General features: G+C 43.5%; 1 protein-coding gene across 3 annotated transcripts in view; it reads right to left on the reverse strand.

The window, feature by feature from the left end:
- The window catches only part of iqsec1b (IQ motif and Sec7 domain ArfGEF 1b), a 194510-nt gene that overhangs the window by 116755 nt on the left and 57373 nt on the right, over positions 1–20382 (reverse strand). For 2 of the 3 annotated variants that reach the window (XM_063911923.1, XM_063911926.1), the window contains exon 2: positions 17791–17898. The exons of the other annotated variant lie outside the window; for it this stretch is intronic. In XM_063911923.1, coding sequence (XP_063767993.1) covers positions 17791–17898 — 108 coding nt within the window. The remainder of the gene's footprint in view (positions 1–17790; positions 17899–20382) is intronic. 3 annotated transcript variants of the gene reach the window in all.

Here is a 20382-nt window from a genome sequence, read left to right on the forward strand (position 1 = left end):
GTGTGTGTGTGTGTGTGTGTGTGTGTAAAGCTGTTTCAGGGTTAAGGTTAGGGGTTTGGGCTGGAAAATCCATCTTTTTCCCCAAGTACTTTGGGACTAAATTGTAAGTCTTGTTGCTGTAGCAGCCTTATTCATTTCCAATGAGACATCAGGAGAGCAGCCGGATTTGTAAGGTTGGCTATTCTGGCGGTGGGCCCGGACACAAATCCCTAAAACCAACCTCAAAATGATGGCATTGTAAGTTTTAAATCCCAGAAGACCTTAGAATTATGGAGGTTTCCTTGCAAAACACCCATTTGTAAGTTTAACCGACCCTTATTCTGATTTTCACCTGGTATTTTCACATTTAGAAAGAAAGAAATTGGGTATTTTTGAGGTTAAAGTTCTACAGAAAGCTGTATTTTTAGAGAAATGTACGTTAAGTTCCCCTGAAATTACACTTTTTCCAGTCAAGAAGCCATAGTTTCAACTAGAAAAACCGTGATTGTTAGCGGTGAGAAAGTGATATGTATATCTTAATTGTCCCTGCAGATTAGGGTTGGGGTTCAATTCCTCAGTAATTACTTAAGACATAAAGCAGACACGGGTATGATTGAGCTCTATGATGGCAAAGTTTAACTGTTGCTGAGAGATATTTGTGCTCCCGTGGCTTCAGTACAGCGCATGCAGCCGGCCAAGGAAAGCATTAGTGTTTTCAAAGGTCACCACTGAACTCTGTGACAAAGGGCAGACAGTGGAGCAGCATCAGTAATACCATTAACCCTGGATTAAGTAATTAACATATCGTCATTGATTTACTTTCATGCTGGGTATTTCCTTCAGCTGCTCCTAGGGCACCAGTCAAGATTTTTATCTGCCCGTTTGGTAGTCCTCAACAGCACCTGCTGCCACTTCAGGAATCTGCTGACGGATGACGGAAGGACTGTTGTGTCTAGACGGAAAGAGTTTTCAATTCCTTGAGCATCGAGGAGCCAAAGTACTTCTCATCCATAGCCACAGCATCACCTAACCCCAAAAAATCTGTTGTGTGTTGTGACGGTCAATGCGAAGAGTGGTGCAGTGATGACGTGTTTGTGTAGATCTACCACAAAGTTAGCATCGCAAGGGGTCCCTCAACAAACAGCAAGCAGATGTTCCCATTGGATTTTGATGTCTTGCAGAAAATAACACACGGTTTGTTCTGAAGGATTATCTCCACATATTAACACCACGTTAATGAGAGCGTTAGGCTTCAAACTACATCCTGTCCAGCAGTGGCTCAGTCAGTAGGGGCTTGGACTGGGAATCGTAGGGTTGCCGGTTCAAATCCCCGAACAGACTTGAAAATATGGAAAGTGGACTGCTACTTGGAGAGGTCCCAGTTCACCTCCTAGGCCCTGCTGTGGTGCCCTTGAGCAAGGCACCGGACACCTCCAATCCCCCCTCCCCATTGCACCCCGGGCGCTGCACGATAGCTGCCCACTGCTCCTAGTACTAGGATGGGTTAAATGCAGAGGACACATTTCACTGTGTGTGCTCTGCTGTGTGCATGTATGTGACAATAAAGAGGGTTTCATCCTCCGATTCTATCTACATGGCTTAGCATCACCACCGCTAAGCTAAAGGCGGCTAATGTTTACTGTGAGGACATATAGTTGTTTGTTTAGTCGCTTATTAGCAACCAGCCATTTTATGACACACAGAAACGTCAGAGAGTCACCAGTGGGGTTATTTACTGACTTATTTCATGTTGTAGAACCAAATGTTCCAAGGCTTCAAACCACAAACACGTCCACAGCGGTTGACTTCAAGACAAGGGAAGTGGTAAAAATGCTAACTAATTTCCGGGTTTTAGGACTCATTCCTGCACCACTCTATTGAGAGTCAAAGTCGGGCTTCATTACCTGATGGAAAATCTGTTTAGAGTAAAAGCTCCTCATTGATTAGCTTCCTTTAACCCAGACCAATCTGTCACATCCTGCCTTAACGTACCAACTCAAGTTCTAACCGATCATACAGAGTAAAGCGGGTCATGCATTGACCATTTAAGCATATCTGAATAAAGGAAGTCGGTATAGCACTCATAGTAAGCGTGGCCTTGTAACCATCCCAATATTAGCAGCAGTGGGCAGCCATTACATACACAGCACCAAGGGAACAGGGCTGAGGTCCGGTGCCTTGCTGAAGGGCATCTTGGCATGAGGCGTAGTGGCAGCTCTCCAGGTACAAGTCAGCACTCTTTACTCTGGACATAAACTGGTGACCCTCCAGTTCTTAAGTCCCTACAAACTTTGGCTCTTGTGTGTGTTGCTGGTTCATTGTGGATGCCCTTGCTGCTGGGACATAGTGTCTGTAACGTTGGTTCATTGTTGATAATTAGATCCCAGCTAACGTCTGTAGCCTACAGTTTGCACATTAGGGCAAAGAAACAGGGAAAACCCTTTTTATATTCCCACAAGGAAGGTTTTCATCATCGCACTTAATAATTAATGGATGTGGAAACAAACTGCTGTTGCTTCTGCTGAGCAGCTGCAGTTAAACTCATTGGGTAATAAACACAGCCTCACTTTGCTTCAGGCTGAGAGGCAGTGATGAATGTATGTGGGGATCTAAATATCTAACTCACACACTCGGATAGTCGTTAAAGCCTCGGGAACAAAAGCACATTTCAACATGCTAATAAATGTCTAGAAGCATTACTACATGATATTATATCCTAATGACAAAGTCACGTATGTTTTACGAGCAGAAATGAGAATAGAAAAGCCTTGAGACCCAGAAGTGTTTCCCTCACAGCGCAGTGTTGTCATGGCGCCCGTGATTACACACAAGACAAATACGCAGCAATTTTCTCTTTCATATAATGTGTATGCTCGGCACAGACCGAAAGGCCCTGTGGTCTTTGTGATCAGATTGAGTATCTTGAAACAAATATTATTCCCTTGAGCAGTGCCCCACACACACACACCACACCACACACACACACACACACACACACTCAGAAATCACTAGAAAACACCATTAAGGCAATCAATAGCTACAGTTGCTGTGCTTTTGGGCTTCTTCTGTGACAACAGCGCACAACTGTGTTCATTAAAACTGATTCATGTTGAACACTCTATCCTTTCAAACCGAAAGCATGTATCCGAAACACTCTGATGTTTCCCGTCTCGAAGAATGAAAGACAACACCTTCCTGGATAAAGCAGAATCGTTACCCCCTGATTCTATGGCCCTGACTTCCTCTGTTCTATTCATTTATTTATTCATGCCAGTCCCTCTTCCTAGTGATCCATTCTGACCTTTAAAAAAGGTCCCCAATTGTTTGGATAATTGACCACCATTTTTCAAAAACAGGAGCTCCTCGGGGAACGGTTTTTGTACGCCTTAAAAATTCACTTTACAGAACTGAATGTTGGTGTACCCAATAATCTTCAGAAGTTATAGTTCTGACCATGCAGGCTTCATACTAAATGGTGGGGGGAGGATACGCACAGATGACAGAGACAATGTACTTACCTAAACCTTAACGAGGCCCTATAGTGCTTTTTGAGGTGTTGGTGCATGTAAAGGGTCTGCAAAGGCTAAAATCCCAGAGTTCTTTGCAGAGGGAGTTTCTCTAAGTCGATCAAGGTCAGCACTGAACTTTAAGATGTGTCTTGATTATGGTTGCCATTGTAATGATGTTGAATGTCGGGGTAATAAGCATTACTGACAGGAACAGCAAGATGATTAAAAGACGGGGGTTCATTTGGTGTTTTTAGCAGATTAAAAACTGTGAGGTGCAAACAGCTGCAACACTTTAGAGTGATGGATGGCTTGTTGTTGGATAAAGAAAGAGCACCCTCCCCTACAACGCTTTTTTTCCTGGTTATATTTCCCCCTGCGGTGTCGTAGAGAGGGAAAATTGGAAAGTGTTACCCAGGGACCCCATGGGGGGGGGGGGGGGCTCAACGCCTTGAATAAAGTGTTGTTTATGTACACTGACTACTTATGGTCACAACTTAATTAAAACTGACTGACTTTAAATGAAAGTTTAACTGGTGGAGGATTTGAAATGTGTGCACTGTTGTGTGTGTGGATTGTCCAATACTCTCCTACTAACTGTTTGACCTGTGAAAACAAAGCATTGGCATGTCAGCGTTGTCATCGTGGCTATGTTAGCATGCTGATGTTAGCATTGAGCTCCACGATTGATCAGTCCAGACGGGGTGATGCGAAGCTAAGAAATGAGAGTTAAATAAATGGCTGAAAGAGTTACTTGATTGCCTGAAAGGTCAAATAAATACATAAAGAGGATCAAACCCAAAGACACGACACATGTCTTCTTGGCAATACTCGTGTTTGTTTACGATAATTAAACTAATGACTAATGAACATGTTCATTTGGTATTGCTGAATTGCCTTAATGAGTGTATTGAATTAAAGCAACCACTGCTAATGTTGTCAGGTGTCATCATGGAAACAAATTAATGAATTTCTCGCTTCATTATTAAAAACATTTTCCTCCCTGACCAATCGGTTTCATGGGAAGAGTAGGCAAGGACCCAGCATCCGACCACTGTAGAGGAAAACACCACCTCTGATCAAGACAACAATATTGTTCTTAGGTTAAAGACAACGTACTCTCCTCATTTCAGGATCATATCAGTATTTAGCTCCATGTCTCCATGCTCTAATGTTCAGAAAGCTCTTTATGTTTACTCAGACTGCCTGTGCTGCAGCTCCTCTTTTCACTCTCTGTCTGAAACCAGAGCCCAGTCTGCTCTGATTGGAGCGCTAGGCAATAGAAGAAGGAATGTTACATAGTAAAGTCACCAGGAAGTAAAAAAAACTAACGTAAAATGGAGACAGCGGGTGTGAGAGGAACACAGGGATTGTAGCCTTTGCAGACCATTTACATGCACACAAACCTATATAACACACCACAGGAAAGGAAGAACCCCAAAAAGCAGAATAGGGCCTTTAACTGTATAACCAGAGTAAAGAAAGGAGACTTTAGAGTGGACCTCCATCTCTGAAATCGCTTATTGGGAGCTGCAAACGCTAGAGAAAGACAACACCCTTTACTGACTAACATCCATTCAGACAATCTCTGGCCATCCAGCAGCACCACAGAAAATAACACGGCACCCCTGCAGGAAAATCCAATATGTTGTTCTGTTCCAAAAGCTGTGCTGAAACTGAGTAAGTGAATACTCTGGGATTACATTTCACCCTCTTCCTCCCCAGATGGCCCCTAATCTTAAATTACAAACTGCTACCCGGCATCTGGAGAGAAATGAAAATACCGGGAATGACTCTGAGGGCAGTTCTCTTCAAGAATAACCACTGCCAAGACTTTCCTGTGGAGTCATTTTAAAACATATCAGTAAGAGACGGCGCTCATATGAGTCTCCTCCAGTAAGAATGTTATGGGCTTTTTTTGTAGACCCGTTTAAGGTAGACATATTCTGCTCATTTTCAGGGTAATTGTTGTATGATGTGTCTCCACTTTGACATGTCTCCATGCTTTAATGTTACCAAAGCTCTTTATTTTTCTCCTAAAAGCACCTTTTTTTTCACCCTCTGTCTGAAACCAGAGCCCAGTCTGCTCTGATTGGCTGGCCGTCTATGTCGTGATTGGTCAGCCACTTAGAGATGTCCCGCCCCTTAGCCTATCACGTACAATGTGTTGAAGCGCTAGCCAATAGAAGCGAGAGGGTCATATAGTGATGTCACTATGTTCAGGAAGCAAACGAAGGAGTCCAATGGAGGCGTTTCCTATATATATAAACACACTGCAGGAAATAGAAACCCACACAAAGAGTGAGAGGGCCTCTTTAAAAACAGATTACAGAACAGAACAAAGGTTTCAAAGACGGAGAACACATTGCCTTGATAAAAGTACAGCAGTGACTCCGACTGAAACACAAAGAAAAGAGAAAATCAACATTTTTGGTTCATTTTCATTTGATCAAAAGTGACCCCTCCGGCAGAAACGAGCGCAGTGTGGGTGGCGTACATATTGTGTCAGTGACACCAGCTGGGCATTTGTTAAAAGTCCAGTAAGCAACACATTGTGGCATTTGATTTCATCGTGCTCTTTTGATGTGGAGCCGTTTCTATGTCATCTGGTCGGGGCTAATGAAAAGAATGCGGGGGGGATCAATGTCGCTGCTGCCGGCCAGCTCCTTTTGCAAACACACACTCGCGTTTCTCAGCGGTGCCAAAGCCCCGGCCCAGAGAGTCTAATTCAACGCTGACAACTCCCAAGAGGAGCGCAGAAAAACTATCCGGCAGAAGCCAAACTCCCGATCGATTGGCTCCTGCCCATCACTGAGGGAGAAGGCCAGGCGAGCCGGTGGCTGCCTTGGAGGCTTAGCGGGGGAAATAAAAAAGGATGATCACAATGGATCCATCCAGCACGGATCTGTACAGCTGGAGAGTGAAACCAACACACTCCACTTCATCTCTAGTGAGTGAAGTGAGAGGAGGTAAAGACTGCAGAGTGTTAATCTTTGAACTGTGGAACGAGGCTTCAGTCGGTACGTAACAGGACTATACTGCGCAGGAAATGTTGGAGAAGACGAAAGAGTTGGACGCAGCATCAATCTCTCAAGAGGGTTTGTGTCTTAACATTGTTTCTGGCGGGAAAAGCACCGGGCAGATGTTTATAAAGGCAGACTGCATGGCTAGGTGCTTGATTTTAAACACCTGTGGCAATGGGACTGAACGATCCTCAGTGATTAAGAGGAGTGTCCCTATACTTGTGTCTATACAGTGCAGTTTCTCCATCAGGGAAACTTTGGATGGCTACCAGACGGCTAAACCGTTCCGAGTAAATAAAATAAAAGGAGCGCTAGAGATGAAACGACCGAGCGCTGGACGTCACAGAAAATCGTGTCGGGATCAACCTGTTGGTGTTCTTCTCATTAATGACTTCACATTACCCCTAGCATCAGAAGCACAGGCTGAATGGAAAGTCCTGCTACCCAACGGTAGGCAAGAGGGAAGCTGAAGGGACCATTATGTAAATGGTCTGATCCATCAGCTCTGAAGGGACGGATCAGCAATATGTCCTCCAGAAACTCCCCGTGTGGTTCCTGCCGGCGCCCGGGATCCCAGCGGGCCGGGGATTGGACCTCACAAATCCACGCTCTGCGGGCTGCATCATGGGGCTGTCGGCCGGGCTCACACAGACTCAGGCGTCCTCTCACGGCCGATGGAAAGTTAATTAACTGCCTTTCGGAGGCGGCAGGCCCGTGATAGTGATGAATTAGAGATCCTGCCTCCTTCCCAGCATCGCCGACTTCAGTCCCAGAGGGAGGAGCGCTATAGTTAGCACGGTCCCTGAACGTCACACATCAGCCGGCTCACATAAAGGCAGCAGACTACACGTTTTTTTTGGGGGGGGAAGCAAACGACCAGACAAAGAGCCAATAATTGAGAGAACACAAACAAACCTATTAGTGGAAATCAAGGGTGCTAAGTAGTTTCTCCTCCTCGAAGAGTCCACACAAAGTAACCTGAAGTGTGGATGTGGAGAGATAATGAGCAGTGGTTTAATGTAATAGAGAGCATTTACTCTAGTGCAGCTTTGAGGTTCTCTACCTCAGTATTTTCATTTTAGGCTCCTAAAACTAAATTACCTTTTGGAAGCGGTTTCATGAAAACTCTAACCTGATTTAGGCTTTATTATATCAGTGTGTTTACGTCCTGTTACAAACATGCATGGAGAACTTCAGGGTTTTTAGGCATTTCTACTTCACATTCCCAATGACATAATACAGCCTTAACAAATTCCAGGGATTCTGAATGCTACGAAAATGTGCGAGCCGACGACGCCACGTGTTAATGAAACAGCGTTTTAGTCACATTTCTGCTCTTTGGACCCGGTTCTGCAGACTGAGCTCATGCAGATTCCTTTACACTAAGTGTTACAGATAACAAAAGTATCACACGGCTGTAACAGATGAGGCACTTCTGTAAAACACTTTTCTTAAGACTCTTCTTACTCTGTAAAAGGCCGGATCCTTCAAAACCTTGCAGGTTGTTTGCAGTTTGGTCAACGTCTATACATACTGTCAGTATTCAGCATGTGGGTAAGCTACTTTTATTGCACTTTGAATATTTCCATTTTATGCTACTGTGTACTTCTACTCCACTGCAATTCAGAGGTAAAGGGTGTACTCTTACTCCACTACATGTATTTAACCTCTTTAGTTGCCAGGCAGATTAGGATGAATGATGGTAAATATAATCTCCCTTAAATCAGACTGTAGTTCACCTGCAGTAAATCCAGCAGCTACCCTGCAGTATACAAAGCCATTCAAACTAGCTGCACCTTTACCAGCTCTGAGAACACTTTAATGATCAATCATTATAAAACATATCAGAGATATTATTCTGAAATGGACCAATCAGACAATGACTACTTTTACTGTCGCTACTTTAAGTACATTTAGAGGAGAGTACTTTCTACTTTCACTGGAGGAACATTTAGAATACTTTCACTGTGACAGAGTATTCCTACACTCTGGTACCTCTACTTTACTCAAGTACAAGACCTGAGTACTTCTACTTTACTCAAGTACAAGACCTGAGTACTTCTACTTTACTCAAGTACAAGATCTGAGTACTTCTACTTTACTCAAGTACAAGATCTGAGTACTTCTACTTTACTCAAGTACAAGACCTGAGTACTTCTAATTTACTCAAGTACAAGTTCTGAGTACTTCTACTTTACTCAAGTACAAGACCTGAGTACTTCTACTTTACTCAAGTACAAGATCTGAGTACTTCTACTTTACTCAAGTACAAGACCTGAGTACTTCTAATTTACTCAAGTACAAGATCTGAGTACTTCTACTTTACTCAAGTACAAGACCTGAGTACTTCTACTTTACTCAAGTACAAGACCTGAGTACTTGTACTTTACTCAAGTACAAGACCTGAGTACTTCTACTTTACTCAAGTACAAGATCTGAGTACTTCTACTTTACTCAAGTACAAGATCTGAGTACTTCTACTTTACTCAAGTACAAGATCTGAGTACTTCTACTTTACTCAAGTACAAGATCTGAGTACTTCTACTTTACTCAAGTACAAGATCTGAGTACTTCTACTTTACTCAAGTACAAGATCTGAGTACTTCTACTTTACTCAAGTAAAACACCTGAGTACTTCTACTTTACTCAAGTACAAGATCGGAGTACTTCTCCCACCAAACCCAGTCCCTATTGACTTCGCCAGCTCGTCGTTATAAGAGATGAATCTACTTTGAGGTCAGGGTTAAAGGACACCCCTGATGTAGCTGAAGATGCGCTCTGTAAATGCCACCCACTACAATGAACACGAATGTACTGCTCGTGTTAAAATGAATGCATCTGGGGCAGAGTATTCACACACACCTAAACATATTCCCCCAGCTCCTATGCCACGCATTGTGGTTATTTATAAATCCCATCCAGCTGAATGTGCCGAACGCTGCGTCACCGTCCCAAACCATCACAACAGACGCCAGAATGATCAGCAATTTCTTTCGTAAGCTCCGACACCGTGCAGAAAATTGAAAAAGAACGATTTTAATTACAAACAAAATAGAGACGGGGGAATCATAACGATGGCGCTGTGGTTACAGGGATTACTGTGGTTTTTGTGAATGACTTCCACGCATCTCAGAGCAGGCCCGGGTGCAACAGAGATACAGGAAGTACAGGATGGAAACTTAAGCCGCTGACAAGTTTAATGATGTAGGGCCACGGGGACGGATACATCAAAGCGTGTGTAGATGGAATGAAGGCAGAGTGTGAGGCTAACTTTGACCCGACACACACGCTGCCACGCCCATTCCACTTCAGAGAGGGCAGCCATTTGTCAAGGGTATGGTGGATTGAGTAAACCAACCACTCACTATGCATCTCAGCACCAAACAAAACCAACGTGAGCCAGCGGCAAATTAATATTGTGTTGCATCAGACAGTCCGTGAAGTGAATTAAGCGACTCCGGACTGACGCCAGGGGGTTCTGTCTCGAAACAGACACAAAAAAGCCCCGAAAGGCAAGGTGAAAAACTGCTGATTCTTTCTTAGTTTATCCCGATAAGGTCAGAAACTGACAGCACATCTGTTTTGGTGTTGGTTCCTTACCTTGAATTTTAAAAACTTGAAGTCATTCGAATGATTTAATCATTGAACGTATCCTGAATGCAAAGTCATGCAAGGAAATAAATCTGAGGAATGCTAATGATGAGAGTCCCTCGTCTAACCATGTGCATATTTTACTATCTTAAAAACAAATCTGACGCCTGCTCGGAAATGCATATCGAAAGGAATCAAAGCATAAAAAGGAATGCATGGTGGGAAAATAACAGCTAATCCCCCTCTATATATTCCCTCACTTCTCATGGTTTTTTGCAGACTGACTGAACCGCTGAATGAACAGACGAGACAATTTAATTTCCCCTCTAATCTCGTTGTGAAAAGACCAGCGATTGCATTAGATGTCAGTGTTGTGATTACCTGGGGGCGAACACCACGAGGTGGTCAGACTCAATTTAACATGCACGGCTTACTTCTCAAATTAAGAGCAGTGAGAAACAAAAGGAACACATTAGCATATCTGCTCTCCTAAACCAACAACACACAGAGAGAGAGAGAGACAGATGTTAGAGGAAGAGGCCACAGTCAGACACACGTGAGGACCAGGAACACATGTACATGTTCAGAAAGAGAAAGGAGGTTCTGATGATACCTGATCTGAGGTTTGGTTTGTTATGTTATTTCCCTGGCTAGCTTGCGACGCTACATACAGCTAACACCTGAATGGTGGTCAGTAGTAAACGCCAATTTCGAGCGGTGCACCAAGGGCTGCTCTTCCGCTGTGGTCGTGAAGCACTTCACACTTTTCATAAAACAGGGCCACCTAATGTCGACGTTTGTAGTCCAAAAGTATAAAGGACTACAACTCCCACGGTGCCACCCTCTAAGTGACAAATGGGCAACCTGTGGAAAAGACGCCGTCGAGGCACAGTTTTTTAATCGTTTGAGTTTCTTGGCTCTACATTATTAGAGAAATACCAAAGTCAGGGGTGTCCAAACGTTTTTCACTGAGAGCCACACGTAAAAAAAAGGAAGGGCTGGGCCACTCACTAGAGCTGAGGTATATTGCTATATATAAGTTGGCAAAATCAATCAAATGTAGGTCAGTTGTGTTTGATACTTGAAGAAAAGTAACAGCCTTCATCACAGCTCTCCATGGGGCTCATTTATTTTGTTCGAAAAAGTGTTTAACAGAAACCTCGGATTGCTTATAATAAGGGGAAATACGAAGGGTCCATTTCCAGCAACTATACTACTGTGTCATTAAAGTTTATATGAAAAGCACCAGATTCAGTTGTGGGCCATTTCTCACTATGCTTTTTGAATTTGCTGAAGGCCGATTCACAATTGGTCGCCGGGCCTTAGTTTGGACACCCCTGACCTAAGTTGTTGTGTCAAAAAGTGTGTTATTTTATTTTGAGCAGACACCGTGCAATATCACCACCATCCGAGGCCCAAACAAGTCGACACAAATGTAAGTAAAACAAATACAAAGGAAAGAAAATGTCTGTTCAAGGCGTCTAGTGGGTTGAAAGAAAAGGAGAGAAGGAAGGAAGCCACGACAATACGTTTATACTTCTCAGGAGTATTTGAGTACAGATCGGTGAGTCATAGCTTAACCTAGATTCCCCGTACGTCAGTCAGATACAGAAGATATGTAGTGCTATGTTAAATGATGACTCCCACCATTAGCACAGTCAATTTAAGCTTCCTTCTTTTGGTCGAAAGTTAATAATCATAATGTGCAAAACAAAAAAAAAAGGTCGTTTTTGAAAGTGCAGCACGCTTGTCCCTAATGGAAATGTTCCGGGCCGTAGTTTGCCCCAGCCAAATCTACCTAGGGGTACAAATAGCATAAACTGGTCAAGGCTTGTAGTTTGACCACAGATTGGCTCTATTAGAGTATATTCCAGCATCGGGATTGAGTCCCTTAACCTTCTTGGAAAGGGTCTGCCTGAGCTCAAAGTAAACTCCTCAGATCGGGCCGACCTGTTTTGAAAATGAATGCAAGTTGGATTGTTACCCATCAAGTCCTTTAATCACTCCAGTATTTGTTCAGCTGTCCCATAATCAGTCATCCAGGATAACGTGGACTGGAGGAAGAAAGGCTCTGTCCAAAACACATTGTTAACCTCCGCCAACACCTATTGGACCCCAGGGAGAAGGAAGAACCCTGTGGCAACTAGATTAACTTTCAATTATCACCATCATGCCGGCAAAGAATGGGAGGTGTACGAGGCGGATGGTAATCAGGGACCCTTGCTCCAAGACAAGCGGCCTTCTTACTGATGCTAGAGGCGTTGGTATGCTTCAGAGTGCTCGTTGGATTGATTGAAAGCCATTTCATCGACACCTAACAATGGAATCAGGTTTGCCATTGATATTTTCATTCAACACACACACCTACTTTGGGGCGTGTAAGAATAATCAATATATTGTCACTGTTTCTGGACGGACCACATTTTTGGACTTCTGGTAGTACTACTGGATGTTGTTTTTAGCCTCAGATAGCATGTAGCTAATATTGTATTGTATATATGAGTAGAGGGAGAAGGACGCGTGGAGTTACAGACTAAACACACCGCCTCTACCTCTCACTCATTGATGCTGCAATGATACTATTACCCGTTTAATACCTGATAAACCTCAGAAGGATTGCATAATAGAATGTCATAGGTGGAAGCTTCACGGCTACGCTAATAAGATGGTGACGCCTCCGACGACGTCAGCCAATAGAAGAGACCGGGAAATGCCCATGTGACGACAAGGGGCCAACCGGATCCGGCCCCCGCTGCCAACCAATGAGAGAAGACGAGACCGGAAGGAACACAGTAGGAGGGCCTGGTGTAGAGAGAAGGTCGGCCTCTTTTCCTCCGCGCTGCTGGGAGACAGCTAACTGCTTAAATGTGGCCTGTGGATCAGTGGTGTGGGGGAGGACCGCAACCGTCTCCCCTTTGCAGGCCTACAACGCGATTGCTTTCATAAATACTCTTAAATTTAAGCTAGACGTTTCCGGGTCTACTTTCTAACAACTCTTGGTCTTCAAAAAACGAACATTTTCCTAACAGGCGGAAGTGGCACAGTCTTGGGAACCCGAGGGTCCCCACACAGACAAAAGTAGGGAGTGTAGACTGGGACTTCTAGCTCTGCCGTGATGCCATTAAGCAAGAAACCGGACCTCCCTCCCCACTGCTCCACGAGCTCTGAACAACAGCTGCCCACTTACTGTATCCTAGTACAAGTAGTAAGAATATCATTCACAAAACCAACTGCAACCCAAAGAAAACGTGCACAATGTGGCTATAAAACTGTAAAGTGACAACACATTTTATAACTATCCTTACAACTTTGTCAAAAATGTGTGACAAATGGTAAATGGACTGCATTTATTCAGTGCTTTTCCAAGTCTTTGCAACCCCTTCAAGCACTTTTATAGCAGGTGAAATCAGCAGGTTAGACAGTAAGAGAGATCCTCAGGACAGAACAGAATGAAACTCAACCCAGACCAGGTGTGCTCTTTGTCGGATTGTGCTTGAAGGCTAGATATTTCAAGTACAGGGTGAAACGTGACAGGTTCAGGGTGTCCCGACATTGTACCCGAGACGTACGTGGATGAAACCCTGGAGAGCGAGATGGTCACATCAATAAACTTGCTGAAAATGAGACGGAAAGACTTGATGTTGAAGTTTAGAGAGGAGTCTTTTACACAGATCACTACTTTCTGATTCACAAACAACAAGTACTGAAGCACGAGCGGGACCTTTTCAAATGCAAAGGCAGAGACTAACACGCTCGGAAGGCTTTGAAAGCTTGTAGTTACACTCAATTCTTCATGAAAAGATCCAACAAGAACAACAGATCAAAGGAGAATCAGTCGACAAGCAAAACCAGAGAGATTGTCTTTTCATATTTGATTTGAATTGCTGCAGGTTTTTTTTTCCCCAAAGTGAAAATGATTGTGTTTTTTAAGCTTCACAATGTGTCTGAGGCAGGGTTTCAAAGTTTCTGGTATTAACATCAGGAAGGCTCTTTTAGAGTGTGGCTCATTATGACTATCTGGCCGTTCTGCAGGAGGGGATTGAAAGAATAAAGCAGAATATAATAAAGACCGGCTAGAGATCAGCACCGGACCACTGAGCAGCGCTCCTTTGGCTTCTTTTTTGGGAAAAACTTTGGCTGCCTTTCTCTGCTCTGTACTGTCAAACCAGGAGGGTGGTTTATTTGAAAATAGATACTTAGCCGCAACAAGGACATGTAGTTCAGGGGGTTTCTTCTATAAAACTAAATAGCAACGCCACGTCGGAGCGCCGTAAAAACAAAGCTGTCTCTGCCGCCTGTCGCTCTATTTGACACCGTCTTCATATTTCTGGAGTCAGTATACCGTTTCTGACAAACAGAAGTATTGTTTTCTGGCAGCACTTTAACATTTTACCGGATAAATCTGCATTTTGCTATGAGGGCGCACGCCGAAAGTAAGACTGTAACCAGGTTAAGACAAATCCCTGCAGTCGAACCAGTCTTGGCTACTCAAACAACATATACAATTATCCTCATCAGATGATGGAGTGTCTCCAGTTGTCATCAATCTAAATGTAGAACTAATGATTTTGAAAGGTAAATACGGATATTCCAGAGTTTTCCTCTAGCAGACCGTTGCTAAGGATAACAGACTGTTGCTAAGGAGGATCAACTGTGTGCAGTCGTATCAATCCGCAGGAAGAAGTCCGGTCAGCTTTGTCCATCAGAAACTTTTTGAATATTGATTTCTATATTTATGGAGAGCAGGAAATGTTGGATTCATGATGGCTAAACTGTTCCCAGTAAAGAAAAGGAGAAAGAGCGCAAGAGAAGGAAAGCGGTTACAGAGTGCTGGATGTCAGGGAAATCAACAGAAGAAGAGGGACAGGAAGTAAACACTAAAGGGAACAGCAGAAGAAGAGAGGCAGGAAGTAAACACTAACGGGAACAGCAGAAGAAGACAGACAGGAAGTAAACACCAACAGGAACAGCAGAAAAGACAGACAGGAAGTAAACACTAACGGGAACAGCAGAAAAAGACAGACAGGAAGTAAACACTAAAGGGAACAGCAGACGAAGACAGACAGGAAGTAAACACTAATGGGAACAGCAGAAGAAGACAGACAGGAAGTAAACACTAAAGGGAACAGCAGAAGAAGACAGACAGGAAGTAAACACTAAAGGGAACAGCAGAAGAAGACAAACAGGAAGTAAACACTAAAGGGAACAGCAGAAGAAGACAGACAGGAAGTAAACACTAAAGGGAACATCAGAAGAAGACAGACAGGAAGTAAACACTAAAGGGAACAGCAGAAGAAGACAGACATGAAGTAAACACTAAAGGGAACAGCAGAAGAAGACAAACAGGAAGTAAACACTAAAGGGAACAGCAGAAGAAGACAGACAGGAATTAAACACTAAAGGGAACAGCAGAAGAAGACAGACAGGAAGTAAACACTAAAGGGAACAGCAGAAGAAGACAGACAGGAAGTAAACACTAAAGGGAACATCAGAAGAAGACAGACAGGAAGTAAACACTAAAGGGAACAGCAGAAGAAGACAGACATGAAGTAAACACTAAAGGGAACAGCAGAAGAAGACAAACAGGAAGTAAACACTAAAGGGAACAGCAGAAGAAGACAGACAGGAAGTAAACACCAACGGGAACAGCAGAAGAAGACAGACAGGAAGTAAACACTAAAGGGAACACGGTATGGGCTCTGCAGTGTTTAAAGACTGGTTAAGAAAATGGACAGTGACAGAGAACCTCGATCAGTTCACCGCAGTTCCAGCCCTTGATACGCAGCAGATGGGACTATTTTTCGTATGTAGCCATGTAATAAGCTTCACGTTGGGACCCTGCTCACCCTGTCTGTTCTTTTTTCATTAATAACCAACTCCCTGCACATTACCCTTTACCTGTTACCCTTTTCCTGCAGCTGACACATCTGCCAAACATAAAAGCCTGATAGCATGTCTCTCAGGCTGCCTCACTGTACAGCTTGAGCGTACCTGCGTCAGCGTGTCACTTCCTCTCAGGGGTTTAACGAGATGGCATTCATTATGCAACCCGCACTCCCACCTCCCTATTCTCTGGGTTCCAGCTCAACCCAATCGTCGCTCAGACTACAACTCCCCCGACGGTCCTAATTGACGTAGACTTGTTCTTCATGTTCTTCCACAAACACGTCTAATAGAGTGAGACATCTCAGGACCTCACTGTAATCACGAGTGTTTAGCACTAATTCTCTGTACCCTCTTCATCTCCACGTCTAATTACAATCAATAAACTTGGTGAGCAAACACTCCTCATTAGAGCTCCTCCCATGGCCAAAAGCCTACTTTTTTTTTTTTACCCCAACAACCCCGATTCCGAGAGTTGCTCTCAAGCTCAGCACTGGGTAATTGATGGATATATAGCGAGCACAGCGTCGAGGATAAAGCCCCCTTTGAAATTGCCATGAAGCTTTTGAAGCCTATGTCCCAGCGCTCGACACTCTCAGGGTTTTTCATCTCTCCCATCTCTGCTCATTTGCAGAGCAGCTCTCAGGGTCTCGCTGAGCAGCTGTAATGAACTCCAAGGAAAAAGCATCTATAGAAAAGGACGTGGACATCTCAGCCAGGGCGTCACTGCACTGTAGGTGCTGCCAGTACACCCACAATACAGCCTGTTGGAGTATTGCGCAATCAACCTGCAATTTAGACACTTTTTTCGGCAATTGTATTGCGCAATAATCACTTTTTATGAGCAAAAGGTACATTTTGGAATAATTTTACACATTTGTACACATGCTACCTTTTCATAACAGTTCTACACATATTTCTATTTTGTTTTACTATTCTGAGTATTTTGCTGCATCTAAATTGTTATTTTTGGGGGGTGTTTTTTCTTAAAATGTATCTTCTATAACTGTGTTTCAGTCCGACAACTCAAGTGTTACTTGATAGCAGCACATAGTCTGATTTGGTCGTCATTTTCACACGTTTTATAATGTCTCAACACCGTAACACCTTACTTATGTCACATATTAAATGCTGTTACTCGTTGTTGAAGCCATGGTTGTGCATGTTGCCTGTTACATCACAGGTTAGCGGTGTCCACTATGTATGCTTTTCTTCTCTACATCCAATAACTAAGCTGAGTCTTTATCATTGCATGCCATTTGAACCTGCTATGCCACTTTTGCTGCCACACTTTAAATGTACCCGCTGCGGAATGAATAAAGGACTTCTGATTCTGATCGTGCTACACCCTGCTACAGTAAAAGGCTTGTGTCTCATTTTCTCAGATATCTTTCGACTCCTACAAAAGCGAGAAGTAATCCCCAAAGATAGAGGGGGATTTGAACGATGGGGTTTTGTCATCTGTTCTACCAGAGAGCAGTTTGTTCCCCCCGCCGCGCCTTCACTTTATGTCTGTTGTGACGTTTGTTGTTCATTTTCTATCTGAGTGGATTTGGAGGCTGAGGGGACCAGCTTGCGCACAGTAGGCGGTGGAAGTCTTCACAAAGGAAAGGAAAAGACATGACAAACAAAGACACACACACACACTCGACAGCAGCACGGCGGGGTCAGAAGGCAGATGTTGCACATGAACACGGGGATGCTGTAATGTAGGACAGCCACTGTTGTAATGAGACAGACTGAGAGGAAACAGGCTTAGAAAGAGATGTGGTTTTGATGGAGATTTAAAAAGAAAAACCTTGATTTACCCAAAAGACGCAGACTTCCATTTGCGACAGGGATAACTTCTTCTACATGGAGGGGCATTAAGGGTTAGAGGAAGCTCTGACACCTGTACAGGCAAAGAGGCGTGTCGTCTGCAACATAAAGAAAGAGAAGCAGGTTGAAGCGGTTCACAGAGCACATTCCAAGGAAATACAGCATTGCATTATAGCAGTGATGCATGGATGATGGCGTGTCTCCGTTGCAGCACGAGTGAACTGTGTACACCGGAGAGCGGCTACATCGCTACGCTAACGCCCACTGAGCCATACGTTGCATTTGGCAGAAAGAGAGATTACTTTTGTCCATCGCTCGCAGCATCTTTATGCCTTCAAAACCAGGGCCGGGGAACTCACATATATTAACACAACGGGCTGAATCAGCACACAGAGCTCAGTGCCAGGTAGGGAGGAGGAGGAGGAGGAGGAGGAGGAGATGAGACATGATCAGAATGTTTCAGTGTAATGAGAGAGGCTGCAGATATGAACAGGAAGGAAGCACGAGACAAGAGGGAGCAGATGAAAATTACTTTCTGTTAGCTATCTTGTTCACGTTGTGACCTTCCCGGTTCAAATCTTGTCCGAATTTCCACCAGTAAATTACATCTCAAATACGCCGGTTAAAGCGGTCTAATTTGCAGATATTTAGTTACAAAAACTAATTAAAGAGGCCCTATTTTGTTTTTGGGGGCTTTTTCCTTTCCTGCAGAGTGTTCTATAGGATTTGAGTGCATGTAAATGGTCTGCAAAGGCTAAAATCCCTGTGTTTCTCTGCCACTCCACTCCATTGGACTCCTTTGTTTACTTCAGGAGCACAGTGACATCACTATGCAACACTCCCGCTTCTATCGGCTAGCGCTCAGATTGAAGCGCATTGATCTGTTAAGGGGCGGGACATCTCTAAGCGGAATCACAACAGAGCCAGTCAGGTAAACCAATCAGAGCAGACTGGGCTCTGGTTTCAGACAGAGGGTGAAAAGAGGAGCTGCAGCACAGGCAGTATGAGAGACATAAAGAGCTTTCTGAACATTAGAGCACAGTAGAGGATCGAAACACTAATATGAACGCTTTAAAAAGAGCGGACACATTGCATGTATTAAGGAATTACATACAGCAGTTTTAAAGTATCCCTCCCATCCCTGAGCGCAGCGTATGGATAAACGCGCCCCAAGGACACATGGGGTTGTGCTCCTCTGCGACCCGGAGCTGCCGCGATAATCTCCCATCCATGGAGGTTAAGTCCTGGATGGAGATTCCCCCCCCCCCCCCGTCTGCCACATAAGCCTCCTGTTATCACTGGAGTGCAGGTTCTGTGCTTACACAATGCCAACCTCTAAACACTCCCCAAAACTTCCGGACAGGCAGAGGGCTGGCAAAGTGGTTTCAAGGACTAATTGAGCTTAATAATGGTGCTTACGCTGGAAACACACACACACACACACACACACACACACACACACACACACACACACACACACACACACACACACACACACACACACACACACACACACACACACACACACACACACACACACACACACACACACACACACACACACACACACACACACACACACACACACACACACACACACACACACACACACACACACACACACACACACACCAGTCCGCTGTGTTTTTAGGAAATTCCCAATGCTGCGGTTAATTCAACTTCTCCAAAATAACAATGACCTTAGTTTTAGTGCTTTTTAAATAAAGCAGATGTACGGTTACTGAGTAATGGACTCATAAATTATTCATTATTTACTTTATATTTAGTGTTACTGGCTGAAAGCAACAGTTTCTTTCCCAGTAACAAAACAGAGCGCTGACTCGGCCAAAGGACCATGAATATTAAGGTTTGAAGAGTAATGGATTACATGTAGCAGGATGACCTCATCAGGGTACAACCGTATTCCACTATAGTTTTAGAACCATTTTCAAATGACTGAAAGAATGGGGGACAACTAGCAGGATGACAATGGTAGTAAAACCTAAAGAGAGCCTCTAGTGTGTGTAGTAAAGGGATCAGCTGTTCTCTCTGCTCTGTCAGCTGTTCTGTAGGATAACACTTTGACTGTGAATCTTTATGAATACTGTGGCTCTAATCATTTCCTTTCTATTTTCTAAAAGTGCTGTTTGACAAATCAAATTCAGATAAAAAAAAACAAACTTTATTCCAAAAAATCAAAAATAAATAAAATTGAATCTTTTTCAGGATTCTCATTTTTTACACATTTTTTAAAAACCCTCTAAATTCTGACTTATTTCATATACTCAATACTCAACTATACTCCATTTTTCGACTTATTTTCAAAATGTCATTTTTTTCAGATTTCTGACCAAAAAAATCTCAATTTAAAAAAATCTCAATTTTTTTAAAATTCAGATTTTTTTTCAAGTTCTGACTCCTTTTCAAGATTCTCAATGTTTCCTCTAAATTCTGACTTTTTTTTCCAAAATTCCAGACTTTTGGTTCCCAAGCCAAGTCTCAATGGATTTCACCACCACCCAACATGTCAGCTCGAGCAACAACATGTAAATCCTTCAGTAAATGAAGCTATAAAATGTATA

Source organism: Eleginops maclovinus, chromosome 20 (assembly GCF_036324505.1).
Source record: "Eleginops maclovinus isolate JMC-PN-2008 ecotype Puerto Natales chromosome 20, JC_Emac_rtc_rv5, whole genome shotgun sequence".
In the NCBI taxonomy this organism is placed as follows: domain Eukaryota; kingdom Metazoa; phylum Chordata; class Actinopteri; order Perciformes; family Eleginopidae; genus Eleginops; species Eleginops maclovinus.